This window comes from Melospiza georgiana, chromosome 13, assembly GCF_028018845.1.
Source record: "Melospiza georgiana isolate bMelGeo1 chromosome 13, bMelGeo1.pri, whole genome shotgun sequence".
In the NCBI taxonomy this organism is placed as follows: Eukaryota; Metazoa; Chordata; class Aves; order Passeriformes; family Passerellidae; genus Melospiza; species Melospiza georgiana.
The window spans coordinates 15,338,370-15,351,412 of record NC_080442.1 but is presented as its reverse complement, the minus strand read 5'-3'; the positions used below and the strand labels follow the sequence as shown (position 1 = coordinate 15,351,412).

Below are 13,043 nucleotides of genomic sequence, written 5' to 3'. Positions count from 1 at the left end.
CTAGTTCAGAAGCAGAAAAACTTTCCTGCCTTGAGCTTTACCAGCTTTCTGAGCGCATTTTTGTTTCAGGCTTCATGGACCAAGAGAACCCAAATGCTAATCAGACTTAGTGAGGGGGAGGAAAATTTTGGGAGTAAATAGCAGAATGCCTCACAGTAGCTGGGGAAACACTAGCCCAGCAATAAGGGATGGTGACCATAATGTGAGCACTTCCCAATTAAAAGGGTGACTTTTCATCAAATTCAGCACTTAAACTTTTTCTGGCACTTCAGGAACTCCTATAACCAAAAGTAAGTGGCATGGCAATGTAAGAGCAACCCTAGTCTCAGGCCTTAAGAGTATTTAAATGCTGAAATAGTCATAAATAGCAGCATTCATTGCTCTCAGTCCTAATTTGGGGTCTGTGCTTTTGCCACTGCTGGCTTTGCATGATCTAGTGGTCTCCATGGAAAGACAGATAAACTTCAACAGCTGTCAGAAGGCAAAAATTGACAAGGAGCATCACCTTGCCCGACTGTTTAAATCCTTTAAGGAAGTGTTGCAGCAATTAGAGAGGGAGTTTAATCTTTGCAGAGTGCATTAACACTCTCCGACCTCCCAGACAATAGATCAGGCCTCAGACACATAATGCTTCCCCAAGGCTTTTTAACCAGAGCATTTGATCTCATCTCCTTCTCTGTGTCTTACTGTAGGTATCCCTGTGTGAGACAGGATTCACTGGGCACTAAAGGACCACTGGCTCTGCCACTATTCACACAACTTTCAAAAAGGAAAGCAGGGATTGCTTTCATTGCAAGGCATGCTGCTGCAGTACTACAGCTTCCCAGAAGAAGGAGAAAAAAAAAAAAAAGAAAAAGAAAGAAAACAAGATTAAAACCATCCAGAGTAGCTCTGCAAAATGTCTTCATTTTTATTAATCTCATATTTCCTTTCTACTGCCACTGTTTATTTCCCAGCTTTGGAATATAAATCTATTTTTTGGAAAAAAAAAAAAAAAAAGCTTAGATTAGTTTTTTATTCATAGAAACAGTTATCTGATAATATTTTCAAAATACTTCATTTCTTAACCCCTGCAGAGGGACTTAAGGGAAAGGGAATTAGGAAGACAGGTCTAGTTTATTAAGGAAATTGAAATATATCATTGCAAATAATTTTCCCAAATGTGTACATGGAAGTATCTGGGGAAGTTTTCTTAACTGCTGGAACAAGTCATCATCTCATTCCTGATGGGCATGTTCAGTTAAAAAAAAAAAAAAAAGCTAATATATCTGTATCAATTATGCATTTCCCATTTAATATTCTAAACATTTTAAGAAAATTTGCTTAGTGCAAAATTTTTAATGGAATTAGGCTGTCTTGCCATCGTGTTCTGACAGAAGCCACATCTCCTATGGCCAATACATAATGGGAGGATAAAAGCAGCTCACTGGATTCCTACCCCATGCTAAAAAATGGGTGCTGCACTCTCCCTGAGCACTGGGGACTCTCCCCCCCATGCAATGCATTTGAGGTACCCTTATGGCTAAAAAATATTTAGATGAGGCTATTAATGCTTTTCATTAGCAGCAGGGTTTTATTTTACTTTTGCAGACCTACAAAAAGTGCCTTTTTGTGGAGTGCCTGCATTACAAAAAGGTTTGGCTGCTGCTGAAATGGGTATCTCAAATTTGCCAAGCCAAGTGCATCACAAATGACAAAAAGGTCACATATACCCAGTATATTTAAAAACAAGCAAGCCTTCAAAGTCAAAGTGTAATGCAGTTATTTCTAATCTGAACAAACAATAGAATGCATCTAATGAAAGCTGACAATTGGCTTTGATACAGAGATGTGCTGCTCTCCTCTTCCATTAAAAGATGAAAGCTGAAGGGAAGTACAGAAGACAGCGACTTCTCCCAAAACAAAAGTAGAAAGTTCTGAACCTGAGCTAGCAAAGTAGTTAAAGGCTGTTTCAGTGAAGACTTTTGCTCACCTTTGGCACTCATCTCTCAGTAAACATGCTGACTTTACAGGGGTAATGCTAAAGGTAAAATAAATCAGCATATTAGACTGGTACAAAACACTACATGTTCTACATACATATTAACGCTTCTCAAAATCACAGTACTACCTTTAAAAAGGAAAAAACACCAAAAGCAACCAGCTAAGCTTGACTACAGCGTGAATGCCACAATTAAGAATAAGAGATTTAATTTTCATGAAGTTGTGGGGGAAGAGATCAAAACTCTATTGATGTTATTGGTAGCAGTGCAAACGTTTACTGTGGAAGCAGTCAGATTTATAAATAATTAATAGTAAAGATTTTTTTTTTTAAATCAGATTTCTGGGATTTTGCAGTCATCCCACTGCTCCACATTTATTTTCAACTGAATATTAAAAAAAAAGAGAAATGTAAGGGACATTCCCTTACATTTAAGGTATTTTTACTATTACTGCTATCCTCAAACAACCCAAGAACTTTCTGGTTACTTAAGAATTACCTCTAAGTTAAAGCACATCTTAGTTGCTAATAAAGAAAAGTAAAGCTAAATGAGAACAAGCTTTTTAAAAAAGTGTATTTGCTCTGCAGCTTCTCTACTAATCTCTTTTTATTTCAGAACTTGTAAAGGATCCAACTCTTTCTTATTTAAAAGAAAAAAAAGAAAAAAAAAGCCCGACAAGCAAACGCCTTAAGAGAAATCCCTCAAGGTGTATCTGTCTCCATCATAAAACCAAATGTTGCATTACCTTCAAATAGGAAATTTCTTCCAGTTGTCACGATTTCTGCAACTAGTGTTACATTAGCACTGAGAGAAAGGGTGAATTAAATTAAAAATAAAATAGTTCAAGCAAGAGAAAGAAAACCTGCCAGAAAAATCTGACAAAAGCCTGAATGCCAGAGCTGGCTCATTCCTGAGGGTCCATCGCCATCTACAGGCTTTTCCTCCTCTCAGAAAACATGATCGTTCTATTCACACAGGATCTTTGCCCAAAACGAGGATGTAGATTTTTTAAACTGCAGTTAAATAACACAGGTTTGCTGAAGCTAATGGAGTTACAGTGATTTAATCCACCTACAGATGTGTCTCTACTTATTCCTTCATTTTGGAAGAATTAAAAACTTCCTCTATGCTTCAGGGGAAAGCAGTGTTGCTCTAAGCTTACATTTGTGTTTAATAAAAAAAAAAAAATCTACATTTTTAAAACTAAAAGAAATAAAAAAAAAAACCACTGAAAGAGGTGTTCCACCAATGACATGGGCAATAATAGTCAATGTCTACAATTTTCCTGTAAAACTGACTGCTTTAAAGTACTTTCTGAGAGGTGTCAGGTCAAAGTAATGTGAATAATGAAACAAACCCAAGCAGATGCTGACTGAAAGAAAATCAATACACCTGTGGCTCTGGGGGAAGAAAAGAGCACACTAAGTATAAGAATTTTTAATTTTAATGGAATTTTCACTTCCTTATATATACCTTTTTCGTCCTACATGCCATGGGTTTCCTGCCTTTTTTGTTTGTTTGTTTGGGCTGAGCCTTATGTTTTTCCCATACAGCTTGCAGAGTCTAAATCCATGCCAACTTTGGGAATTTTACAAATAAGCTTCTCAAATTCTGGTATTTCCAATAGTGGTGGGTAAGTAGCTTCTGTCTCACACTCCTGTTTAATGAGTCTCACGCAGATGCAACATTCATTCAACTCAGAATACTAATTTCATCTTTGTTTATGCAATTTCTAGTCTATGAATAAAGTGAACTTTCAGAAAAAGCACCAGGCAAATTGGGAAAATGAAAATTACAGAATCCTGACATGGAAAATCATCTCTTTAGGATCAGATAAGGTAGCAAATTATTGCAGATAAATTTTTCTTGGTTTTCAACCTGCCACTCAATTCAGAAGAATTACAAGTCAGAATCCTGTGATAAGAATCAAAAATTCAGAAGATGCCCATGAGTTTTAATGGGCATCTGAAGTTTCTCTAAAGAGAGAATTTTAGTTTTGCTAAAGAGAGTTTCATTTAAGACTGCAAAAATGAATACAGCCCAAGAGAAAAGCAGCTTTCAGGTAGTGGGCATGTCAGCCTTGTCAAATTTTTTTCTGGCAAATTCCTGAAGTCAGACTGGAGGTTTGTAAGATAACCATAAAAATCATGAGCTAAATTCATCTTTGACACAATCCAAATTTTGCAATTTTGTTGGGAGTAAAGGAACCAGTGCTGCCTTGCTGGAGAGAGAGTTTCACTTTTTCTAAAACAGTTAAATAATAGTCAAAGGTTAAAAAAAAAAAAAAAATTAAATGCTAATGTGTGATTACTCTCACAGTTGGGAGAACACAGAATATCTGCTAGTGAGGCAGGAGTGTTAGACACAGGAGTTCAGCAGTGTTAAATATACAAATAAACCCAGCAACAGGCAAGAGTATTATTTTGCTGTGCTGAGCAAAGCAAAATAAATACAAGGCATGCAAAAAATAAATATGAAAAGTACAAAATAGCATAAGATCAACAACAATCTTTTGCAAAACTTCAGGACTTTAAAAGACACAAGGCGTTATATATGAAGGAAAAATAAAAAAAAAAAAAATTAAAAGGGTTTCATAAATCAAACGGTGAAAGTACAACACAATATAGCAAACTCCAGCCAGACCACAAAGAGGGTTTGCTCTTCATAAACATCAGATCAGGCAGCTAAAATTATTACCAAAGCTCTCTTGTAACTGTCACCTGTGGTGGGTATAATTACAGGCTACTGCTGCAAGCACGCCCACGTCATATGGCAATAAAAGGACCTACAGCTTGCCAAGACCAGGCAGACAATGGAGAACACACACCACCTGACGAGAGCCCAAAAAGATCAGCCAGGGAGACTAATAAAAATGACAGCTTCGAAACAAATGACAAAGCTTCAACCACAAAAAAAAAAAAAAAAAAAAAAAAAAAGAAAAAAAGAAAAAAAAAAAGGCGATATCAAATTAGCTGGAAATGCAAGCACTGAGCAGAGTTCTCCAACAGGTTGCAACTTGAGCACAAAGGGAGGAAGGATTTGTGGATGCCTTTAGTTCATGTTTTTGCTAGAAAGAGCCTTTTTTAATTTGCCTTTTCTCTTTTTAATTAGATAAAATGTTCCCACATTTGACCTTGGCTTTGTGGGCTGTCATTAAATGGCCAAAGAGATGAAAACTACATTTCTAATCTGGTTTGGGAGACTGACAGACACACGTATCTATTCAGGTATCTTAGCACCAACACCTTCCAGGGATAAATCCACACACTATAACAAAGCTGAATTTCTTTCTCCCTGCCTTAATTCTCGACTGGATGCCAGCATACACATTTCTGCTGACCAGCTGCAGAGAGGCTTATCATACATCAGGACTGTTCTTTTACCCAAATACTTGGACCACAGAGTTGAACACACACAGCCAAGGTATTAAAAGGCTTTATCATCAATTAAACCCAACAAAATGCAATTAAAAAGGGAAAGGCAGTGATTTTGGTCTCTCTCATTACCAGGGCTGAGGGAATAATTTCGATGTGATGCATTCAAGTTCTGAGTACATGGCACAGAAAGCCTCAAAAATATTAGCACAGCATAATTTAAGAGGAAGATCCCCAACCCCAAAATTAAGGGAATTCCTATACAGGGTAAATGCCTTGTTAAGAACGCACGGAAGAAGTGACTCCTCAGATGCAAAACATAGTTTTGCTTTTATTTTTATTTAGGAACATTTCACTGGTAAGAAGCAAATTCCCAAAACTTCTGAGCTGGAAACATAAGGCCATCCATCTTTTTCAAAGTTAAAAGGGATATTTGTACTGGTCTGCGCTCAGCTCCATCTCACCCTGACTCTAAAGCTTCAAACTCTGCTTTTTAAATCTTGTTTATTGTGTTGTCAAGGCTCAAAGTGGTTATTTCCCTATTAACTTTGTCCTTGTTTGTTCTTGCATTTTTGAAAGAGCTGGAAATAACATGTGTTTACTTTGCTGTGTGTCTCTCAGCATCGTCAATATCACTGTTGCTATTCCAGGAATTTTAACTGCTGCAGCAGAGCAAAGTCTGGGATCTCGAGCTTAAATCGTATTTCCCCCTTCAACCACGGAAGAATAATAGTGGAAATGTAAAAACTGCAGGGGGAAAGGGTGAAACCATCCCGTTTAATTGTCTGGAGGAGCCTGTTTCCCATCCGAGCAGCCACTTGCGTCAGGTACCACCGTACTCCTGACAGCTTTGCTCCAGCCCTGCTGCCTTTGCACAGGCACTGCCACGAGCAGCCAGGGGCAAGCAGGATGCAAACGTTTCCTCCTTCACTAGGAAAATATTCTATTGGGATATAACAGCCTGAAATAAAAACACACCTCTCCACTCCACCCTTTTCACACCAGAGTTCGAGACAACGGTATTAAAGATGTGCCTTTGCCCGGGATTTGCACAGGGGAAAAGGGGAAGAAATGTTGGGGGCTTTGAAGAATTACTTACTAGGTGAAATTCCTCCTCCAGCACCGGCTCTAGCCTGAACATGAACGAATTTCTGTAGCAAGGATATTTTACAGCTCCCCTATTTAAATAGAAACTGCCTTCCATCCTTTGCCGACTGCTTCTTTAAAACTGCAGCAAAACACAAGCTGCAAATGGGCTGAGAACAGCCCTCAGCAAAAGCTCTACAGTAAAACGGATGTAAAGACCATCTCTTTTGCATTAATACTTTTTTCCTTCTTTTTTAAGTTTTTTTCTTCTTCCAAGTTCCCTATTCAGTGTTTGAAGAATACTCATTCTTCTCTCTTTAGGATTACATCTATTCATTTTATTTAGCTTTTTAATGTGGAGACATTTTAATCTACCATTACTTTAATGCTGTTCCCGAATAGTTTGGGAACAATGATTTATATTTCATCTTCAGCTGTGAGGATGAAAAAGAAAAGGGGGGGGGGGGGAAGAAAAAAACCTAAAAATTACTTATACCCTTCTCATCAGTTACACATGTAGTTAAGGCAGGGTGGTTTGTATTTTGTATCAGGGAACTGCTTGTTCAAAATTAGCAGACAATCCACAGGGAAAATAAGAAATATTTTAGGGGAGCTCATGTGAGCGCACATTTTGCTTCCCCACCCTATAAAAGAATGAGTTATTACCACCTACTGGTAAATACTCAGTTAAATTAAACCTCCCTCCTCTGCTTGGTTGGCCAGAGGTGCAAGAGAGGTTTGGTGACTCAAGTCTCTATATTATTCCATAGCTGCTACTGGTCTCCCTTCTCCACAGATTTCTCATGTTCCCTGTGAAACTTTCATCCCAAGAATTTCCTCTTATTGATCTATAACTCCCCTCCCATCAAGGAAAAAATACAATAAAATAAATCACTGTGTTGCAAAACAATGCAGGAGTTAAATTGGATGTTTTACCCGTATATTGTTGTCATCTCCAGGGTTGAATTATGCTCAGCACAAACAGGGCTGGAACATTTTGTGCTTTGCTTGGGAAAGCCAAACCATAACATGCAGGAGACACTTGTCCACATACAGAATGAGAGATTTACCCCAAGTAAACTCCAGAAGGCTCAGATTTTGAGTTAACAAATATCTTTCCTGAGGGGATGAAGAACATTTCCCTCTTACTGATAAGCAATTAGCAATTTCAGAGGACACTGTCAACAAGCCAATGGCCTTTTGCCTGCAGTTCATCACTATAAATATAGCCCAGCTCAACAGGGATCAAAAATTGCTCGTGTCTAATAAGATGATTGGTATCTTCTCTCTGAGATGAGTTTAGCTGGGCTCAGATCCAGCTGCTGTATCAGGAGCTGAAGTGGCAGAGTGCTCCATCACACACTCAGCAGGGATGCCCACAAGTTCACAGGCTCTGTCCTCTCTCTCTCTGTCACTGCCCCAGACCTGAAGCAATCTGGCAGAGCAATGCACACCCCTGCAGCCTCACCCAGCCAGCCCTGGGGCTCCTAAACCTTCCAAGCACCCCCAGCCCAAAGGGACAATGCCCAAAACCAGTCATCCCCAAGCTCCCTCTAGGTTTAAAGAGCTTTGGAGATCTCAATGGAGAGCAGTGACAGAATCCCACCTCTGCAGCAAGGAGCACAAAAGTTCACATTTGGGTTGTGCTCCCTTACTCTTGCATGAGCCAGCTTTCTGGGAAGCCCAAAGTGCTCCAAAATGACCCCATGCCTGTCCTTTTCCCAGCTGCCCACCATTAAATAGCTGCAGGGAGCTTGACCAGAAGCCCCACATTTCCAACACATTATGCTGCATCACCACACGCTCCTCCCAGTACCAAACCATCGTAAAATAATTAGTAGACACAGTGCAGTGTCACTGCAAAATAAACGAATACTGCCTGTGCCTGCTGCCTCCCTTGTCCGGCTGTCCCCTGCTGAGCTGGAAGCATCACTCCCACCTGGCCCCACCCTGGCAGCAGCCTGGATCAGCAAGAATCCTGAACTTGATGGAGTGGGAAATGCTGCCAGTGCAAATGAAGGATTCTGGCATGGCTGAGTGTGCAGGGACCCTGAAGGAATCCAGAGCAGCACTGCCAGCCACACCAGAGGTGCTCTGGTGGCTGCTTTCCCATCGTTTGCCTGATCCTGTCAACGTCTCTTGCAACTATCATGCAAACTTTAAAAAAATATATATATGATAGTAAAAATTCCAGTCAATATATCCTTTTAATTCTCACCAGCTTATACTTTTTAATGCAATTACTGTAATTTCATTAAATGGCATAATTACCATTAATGCAGAGAAAAGTGTCAATAGAAGGTGTAATTATGTTGTATGAAATCACAAGCACAATGTGCAATGATGCATAATTCCTCATGAAAAGCATTGTGACTAAAATTAACTTTTAAATATTTTAAAGATACATATAATACAGTAAGAATGATTTGGTTATTACAGACTTCACTTCCACAACCAGCAAAGGGGGAGCAGAGCAGGCAGGGAGTGTTTGCATACAGAAGGAAGGTTCAAAAATTTGGTTTAAATGCACAACAGGAAGGTAAGAAGACAAGTTTTTGTATGCATGAGTGGGGAAAACAAACAGGTTATAATCAGACATAAAAGCTGAGTTGTGAGTAGACATTCCCCCAAGCACACCACAGGACACAATTCCAGATTTTGGACACCAGTAATGCTGTGTGGAAGTGATGTCTCAATGGAGAAAAGTGTGGTGAGGAAGGAGTGAAGAGGATCAGGCTAAAATTACAACACTGAGAGTGCAAACTGGTAGAAAAATGCCCAAGGTAGGATATGGAGTCTGCCAGGCACATGGGAAGGACCATACAGGGATGTACTGCACTATGTGTCCTTCACTTCAAAATAAAGACCTTTTTGTGACATATGTTTCAATCAAAATGTATTGTGTTGAATACAGAGATAACTATATCAGGATTAAACAGAAATGGATGTTTGCATATCTTTTTGGTCTTAAAAATCTTCAAATCCCCCCAAACCCTGAACTGATTGAGAAGAATACACAAAGTAAATTAAAGGTATCTCTTGGTATATGAACACTGTCAAATCTACATTTTTCACATGGGGGAATATTCCTGATATTCCCAGGCAGACACAACCATGTCTGGCCATTTTTAACACCAGACCAGTGAAGAGAGGCAAACTATAAAGAACCCAGAAATTCTATGTGTGACCCCTTCCTCTGACCCAGGATGTTTTCTCCGGTTGTGTAACACCATTTCCACCAAACCCTTTATGCACAGGGCAAACATCACCAAAAGTGAAAATTTGCTCTTCATCTCACCTCCCTTTCAACCCTCTTTCCTAAACCTCTAAGCTTGAAAAAAAATCTGATTTTACATGTGCTTCAGCACAGCCCAGTGTCCTCTGTGCCTATACAATTAACTCAGATGAAAAATCATCAGATTAAAAGCACAGAACGCTGATGAAAAATGTGATTACATTTTTATAGCACAAAAAAATTCATCTACTCACATGTTCTTGGACTGTCTCCCCTCACCATTACACCCTAATAAAGAAATTTAGCCTGGGATGATGAATCTTATAAATGAGGCAACAGAGTGAGAGCATTTTTCTCATTCACTCGTGTCCTGCCTGTGCTGTCCTCTGTTTCCTCCCTCTTCACCTGTCCCTCTTTTTCTCTTACACCCCCAAAAGCTGCTGATGTCCTTGTCACACACACGAGCTGTGGCACTAATGGGGAGGGAAGACTGAAACAGGAAGGTGAAAGATTCCATGTCCTTGGCTATTGCTGTCCTCTGACAACCTCACAAATATTTTATCTGTCTGGCAGCGGGTCTTGTCTGATTGCTGAGGAAAACAAGGCTCTCATGACTACACTGCCTGCTTGTCTTCCTCCTCCTCCTCCTCCCTCACTTCATTCCCCCTTGGAAGAAGGGGCATGGGTTACCTGTAGAGGGAAACCAAGGGAAATACCAGATCAAAATGGTAATTGCCAGGGGCCTGAGGGACATCATCTGTAAGGCAAAATAATTTTTTAAAACCACATTTTCTAGTTTGAGGGCCTAACTGGCATCGAAGCTACCAATACAGGGTTTCATGAACTCAGCTGAAAAATGGGTAGAGAAGCTTTGTGCATCCTCCTCACCTCATCTTTTAACCAGCACATGAGGAGTGGATTTTCCACATAGACTGGGCAGGGAGGGATGCTGCACCTACTGTGCTGTGTGCGTATTTTCAATACTATGAACACTCACACTGGAAATAGTGAGAGAGAGAGAGAGAGAGAGATATAATTAGCATTTCATTTTTAGTGCCAGAGCTGAATTATCTCCATGTGAGAAAAATCAGATAGACTTAAATTTTGGGTTGTAGAAGAAGCCTGTGGTAATTATTCTTAGAGTTGAGTATTTTTATTCCTTTCCCATTACCCACTTCCTTTCAGGAAACCAGGAGTATTGTGGTATCCAGTAAAGATGCTATCAACCTGTAACGTGTAACCTGCTTATAACTCTTTTTGACTGGAAATAAATTCCTTTTTCTGTGCACCCATTTTCCCACCTTCTTATTTTCTGCCTCTCCACCCCTTCCAAACTTTTCCTAGGTTTGGAAAACTGAACTTGACAGCTGTAACTTCACAAGCACTTTGGTGAAAAAGAGCAATCCTTTTAAATATGTGCTTAGATTTCTGCTTACAGTGATGGCAGGACATGGACACTGGGATTTTACCCTCTCATTCCAGCCCCAGCATGAACAACCACCTGATCCCCTTGGACACAATCACACAACTCCTGTGCACAGCCACTTTTATTTCAGTGGTACCAACCACTCTGCTCTCCAGCCTTAACTATATATAATATATATAATATCTTCTGAATCAATTTCAAGAAACAGGAAGACAAAAAATTAGAGAGAAAAGACCCTCTTCATCCTACCCGCTCATCTGTGTGAGCCATCCCTCTGACCTACAGAGTGAAGACAGCTCCTCTGCCCTTGTTTTGAAGCTTCTTTCAATCAGGACTGGTCTACTTTACCCATCTGTGGCAAATACACTGATGCGTTTTCCTTAAAAAATCCTTTAAGTATGTTACAATTCACAGACAGTAAATGCAGGAGAAAATCTTAGCGATGTGGATGTTGTATTGCTTAGTAAACAATAAACTCAAAAAACTTTCTTTCTGCATGCTGGACCACCACAAAACGATTTTTGCAACCTTTAATGGCATGCCAAACATTTCAAGCATGAAGAAAATGTCACACCGCAGAATAAAGCGCAGGCAAAATCTTTTTGTGCTTGAGTGGATTATGAGAAAACTGCAAATGGGGTGTTTACTACCAAGAGGAAAAAGGAGAGAGATGAAAAGCAGGATAGGCAGGTGGAGAAGTTGGCTTTTGGTTTACAGAGTGCAGTAGAACTCACTGACCAGCCTTCTCCTTTTCTTTTCTTTCAAACAATGTATTACTACAGTCAGGAGTATAAATTTGCAACAGGCAATGCCAACACAGGCAGAGCAGGAATTGATAACCTGCAGTGAAGTGATGCCTCACTGCAATGGAAGATGGAAGGCACAAAACCCATCTGAGCTCACTGTACCACTGGGATCAAAAGCATCTCCCTACATCATCTTTTTGGCCACCACCTCCTGCCTTTCCTATCCCCCAGCTGCCATGTTTCAAATTAAAATAATTCAAAATTCCAGAGTGGCCACACAGTTACAGCCTGTGCACGACGGCATCACCCACCACGGACATGGACATCCCCAGAGCTCGGTGCAGAAGGTGAACACCTCTGCTCCCAGCCAGGAAAAGCTGCTCCTGAAGGTCTCATTCCCATCCCCACCAGGCCCAGTGTGGCCCAAGCTGCCCTGCAGCCACAAAACAGCAACAACAGCCAACGAGAAAGGGCTATGCGCTAGTGGAGAGGAAGACGCGGGAACACTGATGGGGAGGAAGGCACAGAACACTCCAGATCCTACATCACTCAGCCCCATGCAATAAAAGAAGAAATCCACTTACCACAAATGCTATCAGGCTCTTCACCGTGGACTCCCAGAGAAAGCAGCTCCAAAGGAATTGTATTGTATTCCATATTGCCATGGTGATTTTTTTCACGCGATCAACATTTCTTGATAAGATCTGATAAATATTGAGTGGGAGGAGGGGAGGAGAAGAGGAGTTTAATCAAACACACTAATATCCTACTATTGCTTTAGAAAAAGGGATAATTTAGTCTACAAACGCATGCCAGAGCACATATTACAAATAAAGCCTCTATTTCAAACACATTCGCCAGCTCCTGTCTGCTTTCTGATTACACCCAAACCTTCCAGATTTTCCTCATCTCTTATAAAAAAAAAGGAAAAAAAAGGCACAAACTGATGCCAAAACTAAATAAAACAGTTATACAAACCTACCTTTATCGTCATTCAATTCTTAAAATACATCAATGTCTCAGGGAAAGGGACAGAGAGAATGTAGTCTGCTGCTCTATTCTACATGTTTTGGACTAGTCCATAGAAATAAATAGGGATTTTTAGACTTATTGTAAGGCCTCTCAATTTAAAAAAGAAAAATGGCTATTGTTCTTAAATCCTATGGATTCTCTACATAAGGAATTTAGCCTTTC

The 13,043-nt window shown here is 40.0% G+C and overlaps 1 protein-coding gene across 2 annotated transcripts in view; it reads right to left on the bottom strand.

Moving 5' to 3' along the window:
- MCTP2 (multiple C2 and transmembrane domain containing 2) overlaps window positions 1–13,043 on the bottom strand; it is a 101,782-nt gene that overhangs the window by 32,054 nt on the left and 56,685 nt on the right. For both annotated transcript variants that reach the window (XM_058033215.1, XM_058033216.1), the window contains one exon: window positions 12,434–12,553. In XM_058033215.1, coding sequence (XP_057889198.1) covers window positions 12,434–12,553 — 120 coding nt within the window. The remainder of the gene's footprint in view (window positions 1–12,433; window positions 12,554–13,043) is intronic.